The following is a 23,455-nucleotide window of genomic DNA, read 5'->3' as shown; positions in this document are numbered from 1 at the left end:
ATAAAACAATTACTGCTAAGCTTGGGAAACAGCTAACCAAATTAAATGGCGCATTGATACACTATGCAGTCCAGTACACTTGCTGTTTAATCATTTGTTCAATCCCTCCTAGCAGTGAGTGTCTCTTCAACTAGTTTCAATACCCAATCAGATCTAAAACACCCCTCATGGTGCTTTTGATACACTTTCCAGCTCTGCATGTCTTCTTACCACATGATTCAAACACAGAGGTCTTGACTGTAACCCGGTGGAGGGACCCCCTATTACATATCATATAAAATCATTTTGCTTTTTAAACCGGGCCAATAATAATGTGTAGTGCAGCCTATAGTGCCATGTATAACAGTACTTTGTAATGATGTATATTGGTAAGACAATTTCACAACATGATATTAAGCAAACAGGACGATTTATGTTTGCTTATCATAGGTTGTATTCATGTTATTCAAGGTGTGTTTTTGGTCATAATACATTTTTGGGAGAGTTTGGGATCAAATAATTTCACGTACCCCCTGCAGTAACTCTCAGATCCCCTGTTAAAGATCTGATTAGCCAAAGTAAATGTAGTCCTGACATCTGGTCCCTGGGGCTTATAAACGAGTCATTTGGTCAAAAAGCTGCTATTTAAAAAAGAAAGAAAGGATGGAATAAAGACTTATTTTCTAATTCCTGCATAAGTCTCTAAATAAATTGAAAGCATTCGCCCCAGTAAGTTAGCATGCTTGTATGCCTTTGATTAAAGATAAAAATTGCTTTCCATCTCTGCAGCTCAGTCGGGCGTCACTGTCTCGACCTCACCAGACTATTGAGTGGACTATCAGACAGAGGAGTGTATTCTGGGCTGATCAATAGGAGTCCTGGATGATGTATATGCGGGGCAGATGTGCTAGCAACCTTCCCAAAGACGATTCTAAAAGCGTGAATTCCGACCAGCCTTCCTGCTGAACCTCCTTTCCATTACTCCCACTGGATGCCTCCATCTGAAGATATTTGGGGAAAGATAAGCGTCTGAGTGCAACCTCAGGAGTGGTATTTGTACAAAAATCACTCTCTGATAGTAGCATCCCCTCCAGGGACATAACAAGCACTTTGAAATGTTTCAAACAAACCTCGCAAGCGTATCATCGCCGTCGCGAGCGGAATAGGAGAAACATTTGAATCCTCCTGAATTGTAAAAGGCACGGCTGTGTATCAAGTCCCCGCTGGTAGAATTAGGGAGGGGAATAATCATGAGACATCTTGAGCTGACAGAAGTGATTTCTGAAGAGTCTGAGGTATGAATCATTTTTGTGTGTGCTGTTGACAAACTCACAACCGTAAAAAAAAAAGGAAATACAGTGTTATTTTCTTTAATTATGTTATTTTCTCTACCAGGAGTTGATGTATTTGGGGCGTGCATGTGTGTGTTTCTGTCTGTCTGTCCACAGCTAATCTCCCATACTGCTGGACTAATATTATTGCTGCTGATTCCTGACTATGCTGAAGGACCTCTCATGCTTACAGTGATTCGGGCTTTTTGAAAACAATCATTCAAAGCAGGCCAACCATGATTTTCAGTAATTGGCCCTATGTGTGGATCTGAAGCTAAACATAGCAGAATGTGATTTCAAGAAGAGGGTGACAATCAGTCCCTGAAATCGCTTCCATTTTGTTGGAAGACTATAATTGCATTCAGATGGAGAGGGTTAAGCTATTACTCCCCTGTTAGGATGATCATCATAGAAACAAATAAGCAACAATCAGCCCCTAAAAATCAATTCACTCCTCTTATCCTCCCAAGCTATGTTGACTGTTGACTCTGCAGGAATTATAATCTGAACTACTGAGCAGGGAATACCACTTCTTTTCCTTCTTACCTTTCACAATAAAAGCCATAGACATATATGGTGCATCATTGCTTACCAGGGGAACTTAAACTACAACAAAGTAGCTCAAAATGTGTATTTATTACAGCTGCTAATCTTGCATGTTTTAATTGTACAACAGCAGTGACATAATTCACCTCACAGAGAAAATGAGTGGTTTCACTTTACTTATGAGTTCACTATATATAGTCCTCTATATAAAACTCTGATTTCGGAGATAACCACTGGGTTCATTTTGACCTCATCTTTAGTATGTATGACAAAATAATCCTGTTTAAACGTCCATATACTGGATTTTCAGGATTTTTTAACTATGTTTCGGTCTTTTTCAGGGAACTTTAGTCGTTTGGTCTTAACCCCCGTCTGTATTCCCTGCAGTCATGAATGTCCTCTTTGACTCTATTGACTCAATCAATTTGCCCCCTTTTCTTTGATTCTTCCCAACTCCATTATTTTAGCTCCGTCTGGAACTCCCATTTAACCATAAATAGCTCCCAAAACCAAATCTACAAGCTGTTTAGACCTAATGGACACTGAGCGTCCCCTTGGTGACGATATATTACATTTGGGGAAATTAAACGGTGTTTACACTCCCACTGACATGTTTTCACATACATAAAGACATTTTAATTGGTGATTCTATGGCTGGAGGACATCTTCATACTTTACAGCTGTAGTTCAAAGGAACATGTTTCATCTCCTGATTTGCGGGTATAGTCGAGGGTATGTGCGGCATGTCAAATATGTATAATCAGTCCAATTATTTTACAAGTATAAGGTCAGTCCAATTAATCTTTTCCAATATAGTCCTGGATGAAGTGCCCTGTCCCATCTCCCAGCTGGTACTGCACTGACTGTGCAGACCCAATTACGGCTGACGCTCTTATCAGCCGTTTGAGATCAAACTGAATCCAGAAGAAAGAATTTCCTTGAGGTGAGAAATGGACGAGATTTTACCTAATCTCAACAATTATAGTTGTGTCAGGTGTGATAGAGAAAGTTGTCAGTTAAAGAGACTCTTACTGTCTGAGCCGTCTCACTTGTATTTGTAGATGATTCACAGTCATAAGAACCTTGTACAAACTGCGGAGATAAATCAGTCCAGACCAGATTATTTGTCTGCATATCATTGGCCTATTTACAAATATACCATCTTTGACAATCCACAGCTTTGTGTTTTCCGAGCCACTTTTCCTCCACCTCAATGATAAATGTCACGAGTTCATGGAAAGAAGTGAAGGAGAATTCACAAGGACGTAAGAAAAGCCATGCTATATTCACGGCCAAATGGTGCGTCACCTTAAATGGTGCTGCCACAAGGAATTGTGGGATGGCATTTCCCATTCTTCTTCTTCTTCCCCTTCATAAAGGATGCTTCAGTGTACCTTACTCTAAAGAAATTACCTTCCTTTAACATTTAGCGAATTCCTCCAGCTGTTATCATGGCTGCCACTTCAGTCGGGAACCTTCCTAATTAAAAAAGACGATTCGACCGCAGCCCGAGTATCTTCAAAAAACCAAACGTGTGAAACATGATGTGTGATCCCTAGCTGGAGACTTTGAGGCTGCCCTGATCAAATGTCAGCTCTCCTCATGTAACAGAAGGGCCCCACTCATCCTTCAAAGCAATGTTGCAGAAAGCAGAGATAGAAGAGGATTATTATCCAACCCATCAGAGGGGGGTGACTCGCTATTTCCTCTCTATTCGCAGCCAATCTTTGGGATGGCATTTCTACATTTTGTTATATACCGCCGCAGAGAAACCGCTATCGGAGGGCATCTGAGGTTGTGTGTGTGTGTGAGGGAGGAGCAGAGATGGAAAGACCCCAAAATGTCAGCAATGTGTCAGCAAGTGTGTGTGTGTTTGTGCTTGTTTGTGTGTGTGTGTGTGTGTGTGTGTGTGTGTGTGTGTGTGTGTGTGTGTGTGTGTGTGTGTGTGTGTGTGTGTGTGTGTAACTGCAACGTCAAAGATAAACAACCGTCTGGACACTTTTGGCAAACGTCTCATCTCAACCTCTTGTTCACCATCTTTTATTCCACGGCTCTGAAATTTTTGTCCAAAAAAAAAGCAGCAAAAAAGTTTCCATTCTCCTTCTTTAAAAGGAATCAATAGCTGCGTTTCTCTTCTTAACTGCTTCAAAGAATCAGTCTGCGCTGATGCAATAATGCACGAAGGTTGGAGGAACCATCTGTGTTATGGAGTTATTGTTTGTCTGAGGGTTTAAAATAACAAGTGTGTATAAATCTACGTGGGTGCACAGTGCTGGAGAGGCTTATTGCCTCTCAAGAATAGACTCCCCCAACATCAGTCTTTCTTTCTTTGTGCATTTTTTTATTTTATTGCTGGGGCCTGTCTTGCAATTTTCACACTGCTGACTCCCATGAGGCCTTGCAGCTGGCGTTCGACATTGCAACATTGACCGCAGGCTTTAATGAAAAATGGTGGCGTCTGGTTTCTTCGATATGACCTGCTTATCCCCACGGTGCATAGTAGTGGCCTAGGATCCACTATCCCAAATCAATGGTCCTTCGCTGAGAAAGCATCCCAAATGATAAACTGGATCCTAAATACGCTCAACTCCAAGTCCAATATAGAGAAGAATAGTGAGGGGAAAGGGGAGGGGTGTCAAAATGCCAAATCAATAAGTTTTCCATTACTGCTCTGATTCATGAGTCTTTTCTGATTATTTTCCCACCAGATCGGTGGACAAAGGAAAATGGCATTTCTTTTCTTTTTTTGTCCGTTCTTCTTCAAACCAAATTACCCGCCGGCGCAAGTGAATGGAAATAATAATCGAGGGGCGTTCTGCGATGTTTTGATTCATTCTCCCCAACTCGAGCACCACAGGTGGGATTGATTGGCCCGGTCGATGGCGCCAGAGCTAATTGGACAAAAGTAATAAATATGTAGCCTCTTTTGTTTTGTTTTTTTTTGCTTTTTGTGATGGGATAAAGGGTGGAACACATGAGTGCAACAGAGCATTTCCATCATTATTGTTATTCCAGCAATAGCAGGAGGGTAGATTGCTTGATTAGACCACGGTTGACTGAAGGTCAGAGAAATCCATAGCCGGCCGGGTTTTTTGTTTGCTGACAACTCCCAAGGCAGCGCCAATTTACTTTTAACTCACAGCCTTCAATAAAGGTAAACAGTTTCTGTTTGGGAAGAACTTAGATGCCGATGATTCTCCCGTCTGCCGTGTTCTCTTAATCAGTTGCAGACAGCCAGGTGCACGCATTCTCTACTGAAACACGACAGGTATACATGGTGCATGTATGTATACAACAACAATCCCTATACCGGACAACAATGTATTTTCTAATGGCCTCCAGAATGCATATGCATGTTTAAAAAAAGCTAAACCATTGCCAGACGATAGCTGATAGGTTCCGGAGATTATACCTGCCAATGCGTTCAGCTTCTTTTGTACTGCTTGCAACCAAAGCCCCCTCAAACGTCAATACGACTCTGATTTCAAGCCAGACCTATTCCCATACCCAAATCTTGTCCCGTTGCCTCCAGCTTTATCATCCTTGACTTGCTAGAAAATGTTAGGCTAAAAGGCTAGAAAGCAACTATTCGGATGCCCAATCACTTGATCCAAATAACGCCTTTTTGGAAAAGATGGCCGTATTTGGAGCTGTAAGTAGCTGCTCTGCTGTGTGAGACCGAGCTGATCTGCCAGAAGGGGTCAACACCTGAGTTTAACATAATTTATCCATACATAAATGCAACGCTGGTTGTTGGTAGGAGACTGGATATGAATGCAAAGGCCCCAGTGACTAAACCATAAACTCTAAAGCCCCGCATGATCCTTCAGAGTGAGGATAGTAATCCCACCATCACCAGAGGTTGTTTTCAGCATTTGAACAACAAGCGGACGTTTTTCTAGTGCGAAGTTTTACCCATGGGCCTTTTTTTAACGGTCACCTGTTAGAGATGTGACTAGCTCTTTTGACTTCCCTCTTGTTGAAGTATTCTATGTCATGATGTAAAGTTGTTGAAGATTGCCCTCCAGACGTGTCCTCTCGTGTCTGATGAACACCTTTCCTCCGCCGTCGTCGCCCCGACTCACCTCCGTGTGAGCGTGTGTTGCACCGCAGGATTGTTAGATTTTGCTTCAGCCGGAGCAGGTGTTTGCTGAGAGAAACAGTGACACATGGGCGCACCCTGTCAGACTACTCATTAGAGACTCTGCACCTCCTTTGTCTCCTCATTTAGAGGAGCGAAGAGTGCACATCCACACATACATATAATCAAGCGCTCAAAGCAGCAGGTGGCCACTCTCAGCTGAGCAAATCAAACCAGAGAGGACTATTTCTCCATTACTGGACTTCTTATTCTTGTTCAACTTTGGCTATTCTGTGTGCGATATTCCTGCCAGTAAATGTGCTGATGATAAGGATACGCGTAACTGTCACAATGGCGTACTGGAGACTCTCGGGAGGGCGGAGCATATGGTCGATTCCGCATGAGAGGGGTGTTAATTAAGAGTTCACTGTGATTACCCACATGAAATATGCAGCGATGATATAGGCGCTGAATGTCTAATTTTGTTGCACCCTAAATGAGACATCAGCGTTTCCAAGTGTTTTGCAGATCAGCATACTCGATGACACAATAGTTTAATTATGTTAACAAAGACCGGTGGGACTAGTTACACATTAGTTTTGGATCCCATTCAGGTTGATTTATAAAGCAAGATGTAATTGCTTGTTTTGATAAGTGCTGTATGAATAACCTTTATTGTTATTATCAACCACACAAGATATGTTTCACAGATTAAACCTTCATTGCACAACATGTCACTAACAGCCGACAATCTAGCCTTAAATATTAGAATTACACAGAAAATTAGCATTAGGTGTTGTTTGTTGTCAAAACAAAGCCAGAAAGCTAGTATTGCAAATGAATGTAATAGAATCTGCAGGCCTGGCTCATCTCCAATGAGCCTATTATCTTATTATTGTTGTTGTCGGAACTATTTTAATATTGTGTGCTATTTACTATGAGGTAATGAAGTTACACACGGAAGTAGCATTGGATGGTGTAGATGTTGATATTATAGCAGCCTCATTAAGGTTTAGTCCTGTGATTGTGATTTTCTCCCCAATATATTGTTCATTTATTACAGAAAAGAAAAGTTAGGAACATCATCATCTGTGAAAAAATCCCTTTTGTAATACAAACTTTGGGCCAGAGAGCTACTTCAAGGCGAGAACAGGCAGCAAGTGAATGTTGAACAGCACAAAATGTTCAAGACACATCACTTGATTAGCCTTAATGCAGAACAGGTCAATCATTTGACCCTGCGTGACTTCCCATCGAGGGAACTGTAGTGCTGGCTGTGATGGGCTACAAGTTAAAGACACAAGTTGAGTCCTAAATCCCTGACTCAATCACCGCTCCTTACTCGCTACCCAGGGAGTTCTATATAGAAGACTATATGGTGAGCTCAATTTTAAAATGAAAAAGAACAAAACAAAACAAAAGACAACCAAAAGACACCACTTGGGTCATTTACTCTGAGCCCTCAATTACAGCACGGCTATTGCACAATTAAAATGTTTCAAATCAACGGAGGCTAGTGGACGATCTGTAATAAATACTGACATATTTTATGTAATAAATTCATATTGTAAGCTAATTTGTCGTAATATAAGTTCCCCTGGTAAGCAGCAATGCTGCCTATATGTCTAGGGCTTCAAAATACTGTGTGCCCATCTGTGTTATGGTGCTTCACTCACATTAAATGTAGTATTTGTATGTATTTCTCTCAACTGCACTGCTCCTTCCACTTTTCAAGATGAATTGTGGGGTACTTTGAGTCCACTATAGGACTATAGGATATAATAATGCTCAATAGAAAGGGTGTACCCTGCCTTCAACCAATGTCAGCTGGGATCGGCTCCAGCCCCCCCACAACCCTGAATACCCTGTAGACGATGGATGGATGTATTTAGACAGCGCTACAACATGGCAAAATGTGTAGAGAAAAAAGGTTCTATGCATCAATAGAGATAAATTCTATGTAAACATCAGGCTTAAGCCATAATCAAACAGAGCATAATAGTCTATTGTAGTCTATTCAAACAAACAAATCCTCATTGAGACTGTAACTGTGCCCAATGCCATAATAATGACCCCTATGACCGGAAAATAATTTCCAATAAGGGAACTTAAAAAAAAGTTGTTAAAAAGTCCATGTGAATGAATCTTTATTGGCCAAACTAGCTGCCCACTTCAGCAAAGAATCAGTGAACACAAAAGGTGTGGCATTGACAGCGTTAAGGCCAATCGAGTGACGTGTCTCATACCTTTAGTGCTCTTACATTCTCTTGCTGCCTGTTTTGCCTTGAAGAGGCTCTCTGAGCCAAAGCTTGTGTTATAAAAAAGGATCTTTGCAGATTTGAGCAGCTTTGATGCTTTTCTGTTTCTAGTTTGCTAGTCTATAGCTCTAGCACCTCAAAGAAGTCTGATATCGGGTGAGCGGTGTCCTTTTCTATTTTTAACCATTGCATTTCCATAAAGTTGAAAGAGACATATCTGAGAAAGAATGGCCAGAATTGATGCGGTAGACTAACCGCTTCAGAACTGGAAGATAGTTTGCTATCGCTGCCGCAGTGTTGGAAGCGAACATCGCTCGTTGACTCCAGGGAAGTAAGGAAGTGTTGGGGTTGTAATGTTCGTATCTCCAGCCTGCAGTTAATGAGCCACGGCCTGTAAATGTCTGCGGTGGATGACATGCTGGACTCGGTCCACAGAGACTTCATGTCAGCCAGCGCTGGCCATGTTTCATGCAGTCGGGAGACAAAGAACAGCCGATCAGTCATGTGCGTAATGTGTGCTAGGTTTATTCAGCAAATGTGTCTCCGTATCCCATTTAGTGCATCGCCTCCTTTTCCACAAGGGCAAAAATCCACATCGCATGTCCATGTCGTTCCCATGCAGCTTTTCTAATGCGATACTTGTGCATAAAAATATGGAAATGGAAACATGGCTTGGCAGCAGAACGACTCCTTTCAACTTTTTCTCCTTGCCTCTCAAACTCTTTCCCTTCAGTTACAAGTGAAATCACATACATTAACTCAACCTACCAGCAGCTATTCTCACCTCCCCCCCAACACTGCTCCACTCTCATCTATCACAACACGGCTCACCTCCCTCTCCGTTAGACGGCCATTTTAGAAATCTTTTCTCCTCTTCCTCACAGCTGTCTCTTTCCCAAGCTCCAGTGCTGCACTGTTAATAATAAACCCGGGAACGGGGGGAAAAAAACAAAAGTAAATGCCAACTTTATTCTTCTCTCCACTATCAACAATTTGCACTTTCCCCATCCTCTTCTCTCCCTGTCTCCGTACCCTGTTGTCTTTCTCCATCCCCCCCCCCCTCCTCTGGAACACAACCTCCTTGCCTCGCTGTGATAATTAGTCAGCGCTAAAATAATACAGCCGCAAGAAAACAACAAGAGCCGAGCAGAGGGCTTAGCTCCACTGGGAGGGGGGAGGGGGGAGAATGAGGGAGGGACGGTGAGAGCCAGAGAGAGGAGAGCTGTGTGTGTCAGCCGATTCCAAATGGCTACCAGCGGATTGTTAGATAATGAAAGTGTCAGCTAGCTGAGTGAGTGTGTGAGCGCAACAAGACCGCATGTGTCCATTCTTTAGCCCACCTATTCCCTCCGCATGACTAAGAGTGTGTGCTGCTGTGGATGTTGTTTAAAAGCCTGCAGTCATTCTGTCCTGGCTGCCGGAGCCCACCTGGACAGGGACTTGCAGGGTAAAGAAGACATGCCTGTCAGTGTGTGAGTGGATGTGCTGGTGAAAACTAGCACGCTACTGTGTCTCGAAAAAGTGAGGATTTGTGACTTTTCTTTTTATCATGTCATTGTAAACTGAAAAAACCTTTGGGTACTTGAAGATATCACATTGGTTTGTAACCCGGGACCCAGGAGACCACATAACCACCTCAATGAATCTTATTCAGCTGGAATGATCTGCTCCGGTTCCTGTTCACGCTGACTTTTTACAAAGTTATTAGTTATACAGACAGACAGACAGGTAACTTGTTAATGAGACAGTTCTGATGATGTCATCCTGCAGCATCAGGTCCCAAATCGAATTCTGTTGACTCACAGACATTTATGTAGCACTTTTAATGCTTCTGGTGTGTATTTATGTTCTTTAGTGTCACAAATATATCAGGAAGAAATAGTTGGCTATATGCATTTTTGTTGTTGTTATTACCATGAGAATGCTGTCACACACGGTACACAGTTGGATACAAGCCAATCGGTTTTCACATTTTTTTTTATTTTCGTTAGCCAAAATCCATGCACACATGTTGATTTGCATAATACATGGTCTTATACAAACCAATAGACCGCTTCCTAAACAGATTTCACAATCAGCAAATTGACTTAGTTTATTGGTTTATTAGAATTTAGAACTTAGAATTAATAGTTCGGCTTCATCACATATCTGCTCTCATGAAAAAGTGCGTTTGTTTCGTTTGTTTTGGCACCACAAACCGTACCAGAGTCCGTCGTTTGGTGTCCACCAGGGTTTGATAGACAGCTTTCACAGCCGCCAATGAATCCCACTCAGTGGCCAAACAGACTTAATTCTAACTGAAGCAAACAAGTGTATGCAGCTGTGTGTGGTTTCCAAATCATCCAGCTACATCTCCATGCATTTGTGTCCACGCATACAGCCTGTGGTGATGTGCATTTATGTTCCAGGGAAGACTTGACAGCCCACAGGGTTGAGAGCAGTTCACTGTAGCTTCATTACTCTCTGCTAATCACAGCCACCGCCCGTCATTTCTCATCCACCACCAGGCTGACTGGAGCCGGGCCAAAGCCCGCTCTGTTACAGTTCAAACATGAAATCACTCAGCACATGAGGCGGGTAGATCTCTTAGGCTGGGATGCAAAAATACTGTTGAGGCAGAGTTCCTTTGACAGGGAGATCTGAGGACTTTCTTTTGTTAATGTTGAGGGCTGCTGGTTAGACTGACAGTATAGCCAACACAAAGTTTGTCAGTTCGCCCTAGTTTAAATGCAACGCAACTCAGGGCAAGTAGAACTGCAGTGGCTCAGCAGATTAACATTTCAAAGGGGGGTGATATCCACCTCTGGTGCTAGTGCTAAAGCTCAACAGGACCTGATATACAGTACGCTGTCAATAATGCAGTTTAGAGTCTTTGCCATGTAGAATCATCAGATATTCAGAAAACTGATGATAAACCTTCCACATGTTTATATTTATCATGTTGTCTTTATTCAATTAAAAAGGGATGCGTCATTTGACATTAAGTTATAACCTGGAGATTATTTTCATAAACCAGCCATTTTGAATGTTATCAGCTGATTGAATGAGCGTTATCTTATTCTGGAGCTTCAGATGGGCCAAATTGAATCTATCGTGTTGTCAAATTGAAACATAACATTGTGAAATGAAAAAAAGGACTTTAGGCATGAATCTACTTGGTTAGGTTGAATTAATTTGTTACATAACTTACGTGACTTACTGGGTCTCCCAGGTGAAAGTCCTACCTTGGATCTTCCTGTTGTAACTCAAGAATAACCCTCCTTCCCTCTTGTGTTTTTTTTCCAGCTGGGACAACTTACATCTTCGGAAGAGGCGGAGCCCTCATCACATACACCTGGCCACCCAATGACCGGCCGAGCACGCGGGCAGACCGGCTGGCAGTGGGCTTCAGCACGCAGCTGAAGGAGGCCATTCTGGTCAGGGTGGAGAGTGCCAAAGGACTGGGAGACTACCTGGAGCTGCACATAGTAAGATACCACCTACGGGATAGTGAAGGGGGATGAAATGATGGGAGGATGTGAAAGTACCCGAAGCTATTAGTCAGATGAGTCACTGGGGGGAACCCAGCAAGAAAACAGGGGTTTGGGAAATACCTGGACAGGGATGCAATAGAATAGAAAGAAGCAAATGGACTGGGAGAGCCTTAAAGGCTAATTCCAGTTTATACTGTAACTTGGGTTGCTACTTGTTTTGGTACTTTCTATCAATGTGTTCCTGGAATTAACCTGATAAGTGCAATGGCCAAACTATGAAGTTGAGGCCCATTAACTGGGATTAACCTTTGAGCTTGGACTTGAGTTAAAAAGCACAGAGGAATTGGAACACAGTGCTTTCCGATCATACATTTGTAATGACTTATAATCACAGGTTTTATTCAAGTTTGGCTCATGTAGACGCTTCGTCATTGATTCGTGAAAGGGTATAGATACATCTTGTGTGGAATTTTCCTTTTTGGCGTGCAGTTCTTCCAGGGGTCACAGAGAGGAATCCATGTGTGCACAATCCAGAACAGTGTTTCTTTTTATCCCCCGTCAAGTTAGTCGTTGGTCTCATATCTGCTTTTTTGGTTTTCACACGTTAGGCTTAAAGGTATACCAACTCTAATAATAACTTTAAATGGCAATTAAGTGAGCCTTTAAAAATGCATTTACACAGGCTCTAATTGTCTCGTTGACCCCGCGCCGCTTCTGCCAAATATTACATCCACAGCTCATTTTCAATTTAATGGGGGTGAGTGGGGGCGGGGGGATTGTGTTAATTACCAATCAGGGCCGTACCTGGTGACTCTGATCCACTCATCATGTTGTTGGTGTCACACAAGCTCACACTGTGCTGCAACTGCAGTATTTTACTGTACCAGGACGGTGAAGTACGCAGTGGTAGGACGCTATCAGTGTTATCTACACTCAGCTGTCTGTGTGTGTGTGTGTGTGTGTGTGTGTGTGTGTGTGAGATCACACCACTCCAACTCCGCAGTGACCCCAATTTGTTTGGGCCGGCGATGCCTGGAAGCGACAGGAACATTGTTGACCTCGGGTCACTTCTCATCCAGTGATCAGTAAACTCAGGGGAACAGAGGAAGGGTTGATGGGGGAAAGAGGTGTAGGTGAAATGGAGTGTGTGTGTGTTCGGTGTGGGGGGGGGGTTATAAACCAAGTAGGTCAAGGCCAATTTATGAATAATGATAATAACTGGGGGGATGAAAGATTGCAGTTGTAAATGCAGTAGACACAACAAAGGATGGTGGGGTTGGGCGTGGTGATGTAGAGAAGGACGGTCACTGTTTCTGTTGATTTTTAATATTGGGTCTTTGCAGAGAGTCACCTATGACTCAACCAATGATGCATACAAACAACAATAGAATGTCATAGAATAATGACAGACATAATGTGGCATCATCCCCCTCAAGTGGTATATCTCCAGGTCTCCAACAGCTATTCAAATACAATGGAAGCTAATGGAAGCGAATGGAATTCGTCTGCGGCATTGAAAGAGGAAATTTCACAAATTCAGCAGTCGCATCTCTTTCCGGAGACGCCATCCTAATTACTGAACCCAATCTACAGAACTCACACTGACTTGAAATACTTTCTTCCGAAGGAAATGTTCCAATTAAAAGCATTGACAGTGTGTTCGACTGGAGTAACAAGAGACTCTCTGGGATGAGGTCGTTTCACTGCAAAAATTCAGGTTGCCTCCGTTGTATTGAGTGGGCCACGCATTACAAAAATTAGGGAAATGAAACTGAAATGAAACTTTGTAATTTGGTTGAACTGAAACTTTAACTTAGATTCAACTTTCTAGTGAAGTTTTGGGTGGATTGGTGTATTTGTTGACTTTGTTCTAACCTGAATGCCTCGTCAATGTTGATCTCCATCCCTCCCTCACCATCACTCAACAGTCTCAACAATTATTTTGCCCTCCTCTCAACAGCATATTCTCCATCTTACGTCTGTGTCTTTCATTCGCTCTCTCATTCCCTCTCTCACACACACACACACACACACACACACACACACACACACACACACATCAGTGCCTCCGACACACCAGCCCAGCTCTGCTGCTCCCATTGCAATTACTTTTCATTTGCTGCCCTGCTCCCGAGTCGCTCCCCAAAATGACTCTGTTCAGCCCATGGTGGGTGTTTGGGTCCCGTTAATTATGCCGCTCTCTCTTTGAGGGGAGAAGAACGGGCAAATTATACCTGAGAACCCAGGAGCCATGGCCCCATATCATCCCACCTGATGGGGGCCCAATCAAACTGCAAAATAGCTCCGCGTTAACACAGTGATGGTGGTCCTTTGATCCAATAGCTTATTCGTTAGCTGTGGCTCGTGGTTCGAGAACAACATTTCACTTTTCATTCCAGGTTAGCTTGTATCGTGGATTTCAGAGGTTCAAATCCAGAAAAGTGCACATGCTAAATTCAAAGAAGATGTACCTTTTTTTTTAGCCAAGTCAGTGTTCCACAGGTTGATTACGACCATTTACTGTCTTTAAAGGATATGACACATCAGTGATAGATGTTATGTCCATCTATCTAACTAGAAATACTGGCACCAGGCTGATAATAACACACCACCATGATTCCTAATCTCTTACAAACCATCCGTCTCTAAATATACCTTTCCTCCCTTACATGCTCTACCTTTCATGCCCCCTCCCGTCTGTCCGTCTAACCTGACAGAGGGCAGGACATCACTTACTACATCGTCTTGACGTCCTGTCATCAGGGCCAGCGGTCGGGGTTGTAGAAGAAGGTGCTTAATACTGAACCTGCTGACGGAGGCTGCTTCAAAAAGGACTTTCCGTATCCTCGCAAGACCTTATTTCTTGCACTCCCCTAATTATTTACTGTGGGTGTGTCTGAAAGTGCTACAAACTTTCTAGTTGACATTTTGAGAGTTCTAGATGAAAAAGCTTTGCAATTCATTATCTGGAAAATGCCATAGGAATGAATCATCGCTGAGCAGAGCAGACAGGGCTGTGCGTATTGCTGTTGCGGTGCAGCATTGCCCATAAGTCTGTAAAGGTTCTCTGCCGTCCATGTCGGGGAATACCAAGCAGACGTTCAGCAAAACCAGCTGGATTTGCCGGTTAGTTTGGAAGAACATTTGCTGTTCGTCTTCCAGACGTCATCAGTTCTACAAACTGGAGCGTCTCTGTATTTAATCACCCAGAGAAGCTAAATACCGCAGAACCCCCCAAGAGTCAGTCGAGCTAATTAAGTCTCTCAGATGAATGGTGAAATTTTCAAGAATACTCAATAAGTCCAGACATGCACTTTTCATCGTGCACAGATGAACACATTGCTAGCTTGAGTCAAACCACCGATGTAGTGGATACCCTGTGAGGTACAACTAGTTTGGGGTTTGAACTAGCAGTCACTGCAGTGGGTTTTTGTATCATGCGTCTGTCATCCCTCATTTGCAGCTCATCTTTTCATTCCTGACAAAATGCTGTTGTTGTTGTTGTTGTTGTTGTTGTTGCCGTCTTGATTTTGCATGTTTAGAACAGCCCAGGTCTTTCACCCATATCATGGCTTTCTTCTGCAAATAGAACTTTCTCAGGTGTGGAGATCACAAAGTTGTAGAGATCACATTTACCTCTATTAAAGGTCTCCATTGGTGGATTTCCCTACCATCTTCATCCAGGACTTAACCCCTGACCATTTGATCCTATAACCTGTCAGCTTATCGTCATACAACGGTTCTAATAATATCTTAAGAAAAGTTATTTCAAATTTGCCTAATGTTCTCCCACTAATGTACAGCAAAAAAGTTCCATTCACCAAATAAGGCCAAGCAATTAGTTTGAAATCTCCTGGAAGTAGCGGGGATTTTAATTCTCCACATCATTGGCTATACCATTTGGTTTCACCGCAAACAGCATGAATTATATAGGATTATACACAACTTTTATTACTTCACTGAGCATTTCTGTTTCCAATTAGTAGAGACGATGTCCCCCAGTCCCCACGATGCCTGACAGGATGTTAGATCAACAGAAGTAAAAAAACGGTCATTTGGGAGGGCAAGACATCATTTTTGCTCTTGATGGCATTTCCACCGTCAGGGCCTGCGGTGTGAGATCCAGGTAGTGAAGGGTACAGACAGATATGGAAGATAAATCTCCCATCTGTGGCTGCTGGAAAAAGCTGATGTCCTTGCAAGACCTTGGAGGCCAAAATGAGCAGGTTATAATTTATATACTGGACCTTTCCACCACATCACCAAACTATGAAGGCTATGATTATCAAAAATAAGGATGTCATATTGATATCTTTCTATTGATGCGTTCCTTTGCTTTATGGCAGGGCCAGTGCTGTTTTTTGGGTGAGTCACCAAAACCTGGTCCAGGTGTAAGAAAGGAAACTTGCTGATGGTGTGCAGCTGGTTGTCTGCTGGTATCATGTTAGCAGCTTTATAAGAACAGGTGATCTGTAAGTCGCTACAGCAGTCAGATCACGTGTTATCATAAAGATATGCACTCTTTCTGCCTTCTTCCTCCCTGCAGTTAAACCTCAGTGCTAACAAAAGTGCATTATTTAGTTGCTTGATGCCTTGATAGTCTGAGTTTAGTAAAACTAGGCATTCCAAGAGTGGTGTCTGGCTCAAACACCTCCTCGTCCTCACGCTGTTCCTGCTACCTGGCTCAGGTGACAGCACCGCAGGCTTCCCTCAACCAAAAGGCGTTGTTGACAACAATATGCAGGAAATAGCTTTTCTAGTGGGGCCTCAAAATGAATATTCAGCTTTATGACTCATCAGGTATTAATAGAAATTAGCACGCAGGGTCCTTTTAATGTGAGCAGAAGTAATATGCCTCGCTTTAGACCGTTCAGAAGTATGCGGGTGTGCAGATACGTGGCCGTCCTCGCTCAAAAGCAGCGAAGGCACAAAACAGAGCAGCAAATTAGGGTTGTTAGTTATGCACAGAGAGATGAGTCATTAATGAAGAAAGGAGCAAATATCAGAGCCATTCTCTTCATGAGCGAGTCATAAAGTTTCTAAATAGCCTGGCAGATGGCTGAATAAAGTCGTAGCATTTCAGCCCTTCAGACGAGGACTGCTATCTTTTTAGTACATTTCTTCCGAGGTGTCTGTTTGTATTTATTGCTGTTCTTACAGGCACCGCTCACCCTTCAGTCATTACGTTTACAGCTGGCAAGTTGTGGCACTAACTGCTCGGTGGGAAGTGTCTCATCTGCAGTTATGGGCCGGTGCGCGGCGGGCCTCCCCGAGTACCTCCATCACTGGCTGTCCGGCCCCGGCTCGTAGCATTAAATAAGGGCCGCCTCTGATTACCCGTTGGGAGCCATTCCTCACCGCAAGAGCCTCGTTTGAGCACGGACAGAGGGGGAGAGGGAGTGGGGGGTTAGTAAAAAAGACATTGCTATATTTCCTCCTCTTGACCCCACCCTTACTCCTCTCCCAGCGTGTGACAAATGCTGATTGTGAGAGGAAAGAGACACACACACACACACACACACACACACACAAGGGCCATTCGTGGTCAGCATCCCCACAGTCGGGATGAGAAGTGCAGCATCTGACTTCATTAGCTTCGCCCTGATCTATTTCCCTCTCACTGCCAGCTAATGAGAGGAACACTCCCCTTTCTCTTCAGGCTATACCACCACGCTGCCCTCTTTTTGTTTAACTTCCTGATGGCCACAGGTTATCTGTCAAAGGTGTAAGCCAGCAACTGTTTAATTACGGGGTTGAAAAATGTGATCTGACTTGCGATGGCAGCCTGGGAGAAGATGAGTGGCGAGGAGAGCGGGGTGGATGGAGAGCTTTGTGCGAGTGCACCGGGGAGCCAAGAGATGCTGGCGTCAGATAAAGGCAGATGGTGATGCGGATAAAACTGTCAGAGAGAGAGGCAGAGGCTTTTATCCTCTACTCCCTGCCCCTGGTAACACACACACACACACACACACACACACACTGTACGCCTTTACTCTGAACTCTCAGGTTCCAGCTAGCTGCCAGAGTTGCACCTAGACACATTTGCAAGGACACCTTCACTTACACGACTTGTATGATTACCCCTAATACACTTTAATGCATGCAGACGATGGACAAGGGCAGCCCCACACATTGGGATTTTGTAATTCCCTTATTTATACCTCCCCCCCCCCCCCCCCCCCCACACACACACACACACACACACTTCCCTTCTTAAATGGGTGTCACTTCTCCTGCCTGCTCTCCTTCATCTTGTCAGAGGGGTAAAAGCCAAACATGCAGGGAGGGACAGAGGGATGACGCGTGGAGAACAATTGAGGGAGAAAGGGAGGCATTGCTTTGATGAATGCAGCTGCCTCTCAAAGGGGAGTATGGGCCGCCGTCAGTAATGAGATCGGGTCCTGGTGGGTTTGGCAGGGTCTCTCTCCTCAGCCGGCAGGAGTCTGACAGCATATCGATTAATCCTTCCCTTTCGCATCACTAATTAATGGTCCCGGCGGGTGGAGGGTTTCATCATGGGTGGCTAACTTTGGATGGGCAAGGGGATTAGGAGCCAGGCCTCCCTATAAATCCTGCCCCCTCCATGAGTATTGGTGGACTTCATTCATATCTAACCATTCATAACTGGAATCCATCTATTTGACTGGCGATGCTTGTAGAGGGCAGCACACAGCATGGGTTTAATTGCTTCCTGAGAGGCCGAACTCAGGAAGCACATCACTCTCTTTGGATGCCCCGTGTAAAGCCGGGCTCTTCTGCTACCTGTCGGGTCATTTGTCATGATCTTTAGATGCAAGGCACTTCATGAATCCATGAAGTAACCGCACAGCGTCGCTTCCCTTCGCTGTGTGGTTTTGTTCGTTTGTGAGATGGAAATGTAAATGGTCTGTAAAAGGGTCATGCGTTTTGTCAGCAGCTGGAAAAAAAAGCAACCGTGGATTTGTCATGCCGTGAACACTGGGAAGTCTGGGTAGGACGGCCCTTATAAATGTGCTTCGCTTAACACCTAACCCTCTGACGCTCATAATTTCACTGGAACTGCATGTGGCTATTAACGCTGATCTTTGCGAATTGGACTCTTTTTTGCAATGAGGCACATTTGCATATAAATATCTGCATCGCGTCTCGTTTAAATATGTGCAAATAGCACAGGGGGACCGAGACACTTGTGCCCAGCAGATCTGATGTGAAAATAACACGGTTGCCTTTTGTCTTGTTTGTGCAGGTTCAGCGGCTGCTGAAGCCGTAGAACAGTGTGTAATTAAAAGCCTATTTAACACAGTGTTGCTTCAGTCTTGAGGAAGATGCACTGAGTTGATCCGTGCTGTACTGTGGCTCCAAGGACATTCATTGGTTTCCTACAATGCAGCGTAATGTAATGCTTCTAATTTGTGGACTCACTTAGGCTCAAATGGCAGAGGCTTTTCTCAAAAGAAGCAACTTGTTGTTCAGTGTGAAGTGGTATTCAGAGTAGCCCTCTCCAAATGTGGACAAAGCACAAGAGTTTGTTCTGTATCCTCAGGTTGCAAAAGTCATAGATGTGTACTTGATTTAATGCAAGAGCCACAGAATGTTATTGTGTACTGAAGTCCACCTGCAAGGATTTGTTTAACTAGGTGTGAGTGGAGTGTCTCAGATATTTTACTGTGAATACCTCAAGTGTCTTTCTAAAGCAGTAAAACCCTTGGAGCTGGGGATGGAACATGCAAGGGTTCCTTGAATCAGGAACTATCTGGACCAGATTTCACCATATTCCCATTATTTAAACATATTGTACATGTTTTCTTTGCTTTTCTTTGTCTTCACAACTTAAAATCTAATACTGAAAGTGACTCATGATGAGTCGATAAAAAAAGATGCCATTTACTCCCTATTGGCCACTGTGCTCGTAGCTCACACTGTATGTATCCTGTTGGAGCAGAGTGGTGGATGTGCTCTCCAGATCAATAAGCTATCAGCGGCCAAGAGGGCCGGCAGTCTGAACGGTCTCAGTCCTGCTTTAATAATCAACCGGGAAAGTGATTATTAACACCAAGCGGTTCTTTCTCGTCATCGCTTCCGCTCTTCCACCTCTGTATAACTGCACATCATGATAAATGCCTAGTTATCTAATATAATGCAGGCGTTATGCGACGTCCAATTTAAGATTTACTGTGTAGCATTTCACATCCTTTTTGAGGTTTTTAGTCTCAGAGATTAGGGTTTAACTCGTTGAGTCTGACACGTAAGGGTTCACAATAATCTGAATCAGAAACCTCAAGAAGAGAAAAAAAGAATGTATTTAGAGCTTTTTAGTGGAATGGAATGGGGGGGGGGGGGGGGGGGGGAAGGAGGAGAGAGGGAAGGGCACGTGAGAAGATGGAGAGGAAAAAAGAAGCGGACTACTTTGTCTTTAGCGCGGTGCCCCGAGGAGAAGACCACTGTGAGGTCCTTTCAAAATGTCACCGCTGCACATCCAGCCTTCAGCTCCCTCCGGATGCACTTTAGCCGGGCCTCCCCTCGCTCGCCGCGATCCGCAACGACAGGACAACTCATTTACCCAGCGCAACTCTAAATTCATCCGGCATTGCTCATTAGACATTATGCCTTTCATTTGCATTCTGATTCATCTACACCTACTGTTGCTGCCGCCGCTGTTATCGACTCTTTGTGACTAATACACTCATTTTCTGTTTGACTGCGCAGGTGCCTGCACTATTCTGAGCGGTCTCATTAAAAGTATTCTCTCCCATGATTAACTCATAATGCTGACACATGGGTGGATTTCAGAGCGGATACACCGCTCCTAAACAAACACAGCCAACAGCCTCCGGTATGCAAGCTCCCTGTTTTCACATTTAACACGTTTCCTGAGGTTTCCGGCTGCCTGTTAGCATTTTATCTCATCATTTTTGGACGTTGGCGGACCCTTATGTATTCTCCCCTCTTTGATTCATCATCACATCCATAATTTATCTCTGCCCTTTCCGTGAAGTTTGTCTATTGACTTTCTGTACCGTTTTAATAAAGTGCATGTCTTCTATCGATTGTAAAGCCACGGTGCGTCCGAGCCCCCCTTTAATATATCAATAGACCACCAAATGAGCATCCTACATCACTTTTGGCCCACTTTGGAAAAAAAAAAAATCTAATCCATATGTTATTGCCCAAACACTGTGAGTGTCACTATGAGGAAAATGAACATAGACTTTTCTGTATTGACTCTCGAAAACCTGCTTTGAACTGTTCTCCAGCCATATCTCAAAATGGCGGTCGGATTAAAGCCCCGACCCTGTTACCGAATGGTTTCTTGCTCTTATCTGGGTGTACTTGTTGGCTACCTTGGGGAGTATGTTTCTACTTTGAACATAGTCGCACACAAAGGAGACACTGAAAGCAGTGCAGGGAAAGAACGATAAATAGAAAGAGAAACTGACTTGCAGGCTGAGAGAGAAGGGGGGGGCAAAAGCAGCAGAGCCAGAAAGAGAAAGATGGACTACAAGAGAATGTCTCGGAGGCCGGGAGAGGGAAAAAATATGTTTACATCTGCTCATCCATGCAGAGCGCGCCCGACTATGTTCCCCAGCCCTCAGTGATGTACTCAAGGCAGCAATGATGAATGCATCCTTTCTCCGTCACCACTCTTAACTCTGCGAGTCCATCAGCTGTTCTGCTGTTGGCAGACCAGGAACAAAAAAATCACTTCATTATTCAGTGCTTTTGTTGTTCTCAAAATGAACGCCATTAAGAATGAATGCGCAGAGCCGTGAGCATAAATGCGGTCCAAACTCGGAGTGAAGATCTTGAAAAGCGAAGATAAGAACGTTTTTTTTTTTTTCTCTCCTTTTAAACCATCCAACTTTTGAGGAATAAAAGGGCTCTTAATAAATGTCACAGCTGGTGTTCACGGTGAGCTCAATCCCACACAAGGTCCCTTTTGAGGAAGAAAAAGAGGCAATCAGCAGCAGGACCGTGGCAGCGAGAGAGCCGCGGTGCCTTTTCAGTTACTCCATTTACTAAGTTCTGACCTCATTGCATCTCATGCTTTTCTCCGCTGATAAAGTCACAAACGGCAAATGTGGTTCCATGCACTTGTGTGGGCGCGCTGGTGGTCGATGTGCAGAGGCCAAGTTTATTTTGTCCACTCGCCATAACTTGAGCAGTTGGTCTGCTGCCAAAGAATGTCCATTGCTCGTAGAAGAAAAAAGCGACGGAGGAGAGACGAGAGGCAGTGGAGCGGCCGAGGAGATCGAACAGAACTGAGCTAATGGCACAATTCTAGTTTATTGCAATTGAGGTAATAATGTTGTAGTTTTTTGCCATCACCTATAATAAGACCTTCCTTATTTAGAGGTACACATGGAATCAGGCAGATGGTAAACTGTTAGACATGTTAAATGTTGCCATTGTGGTGGAAGAAAATATATTATAAATCCAATTACTTCAGGTCTATTGTTTTATGTAATTGTAATAGTGCATGGAGCTATAAAATGCAGCTTTCTCTTAATATCCCATCGTCTTTAGTTTAATAAACGTTGTCCTTGTGCGAAGGAGCTTATAAATGTAGCATTTAGTTTTCGCATCTAAATAAGTTTGGCAATGGGGGGTCAACAAATTGTCTTCCCAAATCTCAACAATTAACTTTGAATTCCATGTCCCGTCTTCCCATCCCTGGTCCCAAAGGAAGAGGTCCTGCTGTCAGAGCAGCTATAACGGATGCATGTTGGACCCCCGAGGGTCGCAGACTCCATCCTATGGATGTTCACTGCTGAATCTTTCATGGACTATCCCCCGGCCGATGAGGTCCAAATAGGATTGGCTTGCTGCAGCTGCTGTATTCCTGTGCTAAATCTGCTGTGAAAGACCGTTTCTGGTTAGATATGAAGCAGAGTTGGTGACAGGTGCAGACAGGGGAGTGAAAATCCAAAAGAGAGCGGACTATTATGTAAATAGCTTACTGTATATCCATTCGTGCACAGGGTTATGCTATACGCTGTCAGAATCATGAGTGTCGTAACATTGTGTTAAAATATCGGTTATTGTGACAGCATAAATACATTTTTCACACCAGCTTTATGCCTTTTTACCCCCTTTCAACAACACTCTGTAGCTGTCAGTGTGTACGCATCGACTGCATCGTCTTTTGTCTCTCTCGAGTGTCAGAATTGGCTCTGAATGTGATCAGAGAATGAGGAGGAAGGATGTCAACACAGCATAGCTCTCACTCATTTTGCTCCATTCCGGTTGCCGTTCAGCTCTTCCTGCAGGGACGGGGTCAGTCGGAGGGAAACACCCAAGCAGCCAAACCTGCAAATGGTTTCAGCAAGCAAAACAAAACAGGACTTTTGTTTCCTTAAGCTTGCATTCCCTGCGTGAATAGAGACCTGAAGAGGGAGATAATTTCTTCTGTGACATGTTTTTTAGATGTGGGAGAGAGAAAGAAAAAAACTCCCAGACAAAACAAAAAACTGTGTCAGACCGAGAATATTCAGAGAAGTCAAGTCTTTGATTCTCACTGAGCCTCGTTGCCTCACAAGATCCCTCCCTTATATTGAGGGGGAAGTAAAGCCACAAGGGAGGAACCTCTAATAAGTGATTGAAGGATTGGTGCCATCGTATTATTCCTGCACAATTTAGGAGGAGAAGGAAGTTCATCATTCATTCATCGGCTGCTGCTTCTGGGAATTAGATCTACCGCCGTTTCTTAAATCCATCCGGTCGGGTTTCGGCTCAATCAGATGCAAGAATCAGCAACAGCCTTCAGTCATTTAGTCCATGAGCTCCCATGCCTTGATGAAAGAAACTTTA

The 23,455-nt window shown here is 43.7% G+C and overlaps 1 protein-coding gene across 5 annotated transcripts in view; it reads left to right on the top strand.

The window, feature by feature from the left end:
* nrxn2b (neurexin 2b) overlaps positions 1-23,455 on the top strand; it is a 573,287-nt gene that overhangs the window by 458,542 nt on the left and 91,290 nt on the right. For all 5 annotated transcript variants that reach the window (XM_084003189.1, XM_084003188.1, XM_084003186.1 and 2 more), the window contains one exon: positions 11,481-11,662. In XM_084003189.1, coding sequence (XP_083859315.1) covers positions 11,481-11,662 — 182 coding nt within the window. The remainder of the gene's footprint in view (positions 1-11,480; positions 11,663-23,455) is intronic.

This window comes from Eutrigla gurnardus (assembly GCF_963514095.1).
Source record: "Eutrigla gurnardus genome assembly, chromosome: 23".
NCBI classification, from domain to species: Eukaryota; Metazoa; Chordata; class Actinopteri; order Perciformes; family Triglidae; genus Eutrigla; species Eutrigla gurnardus.
Note: the sequence above shows the minus strand (reverse complement) of the source record. Positions and strands in the feature narration are given on the sequence as shown.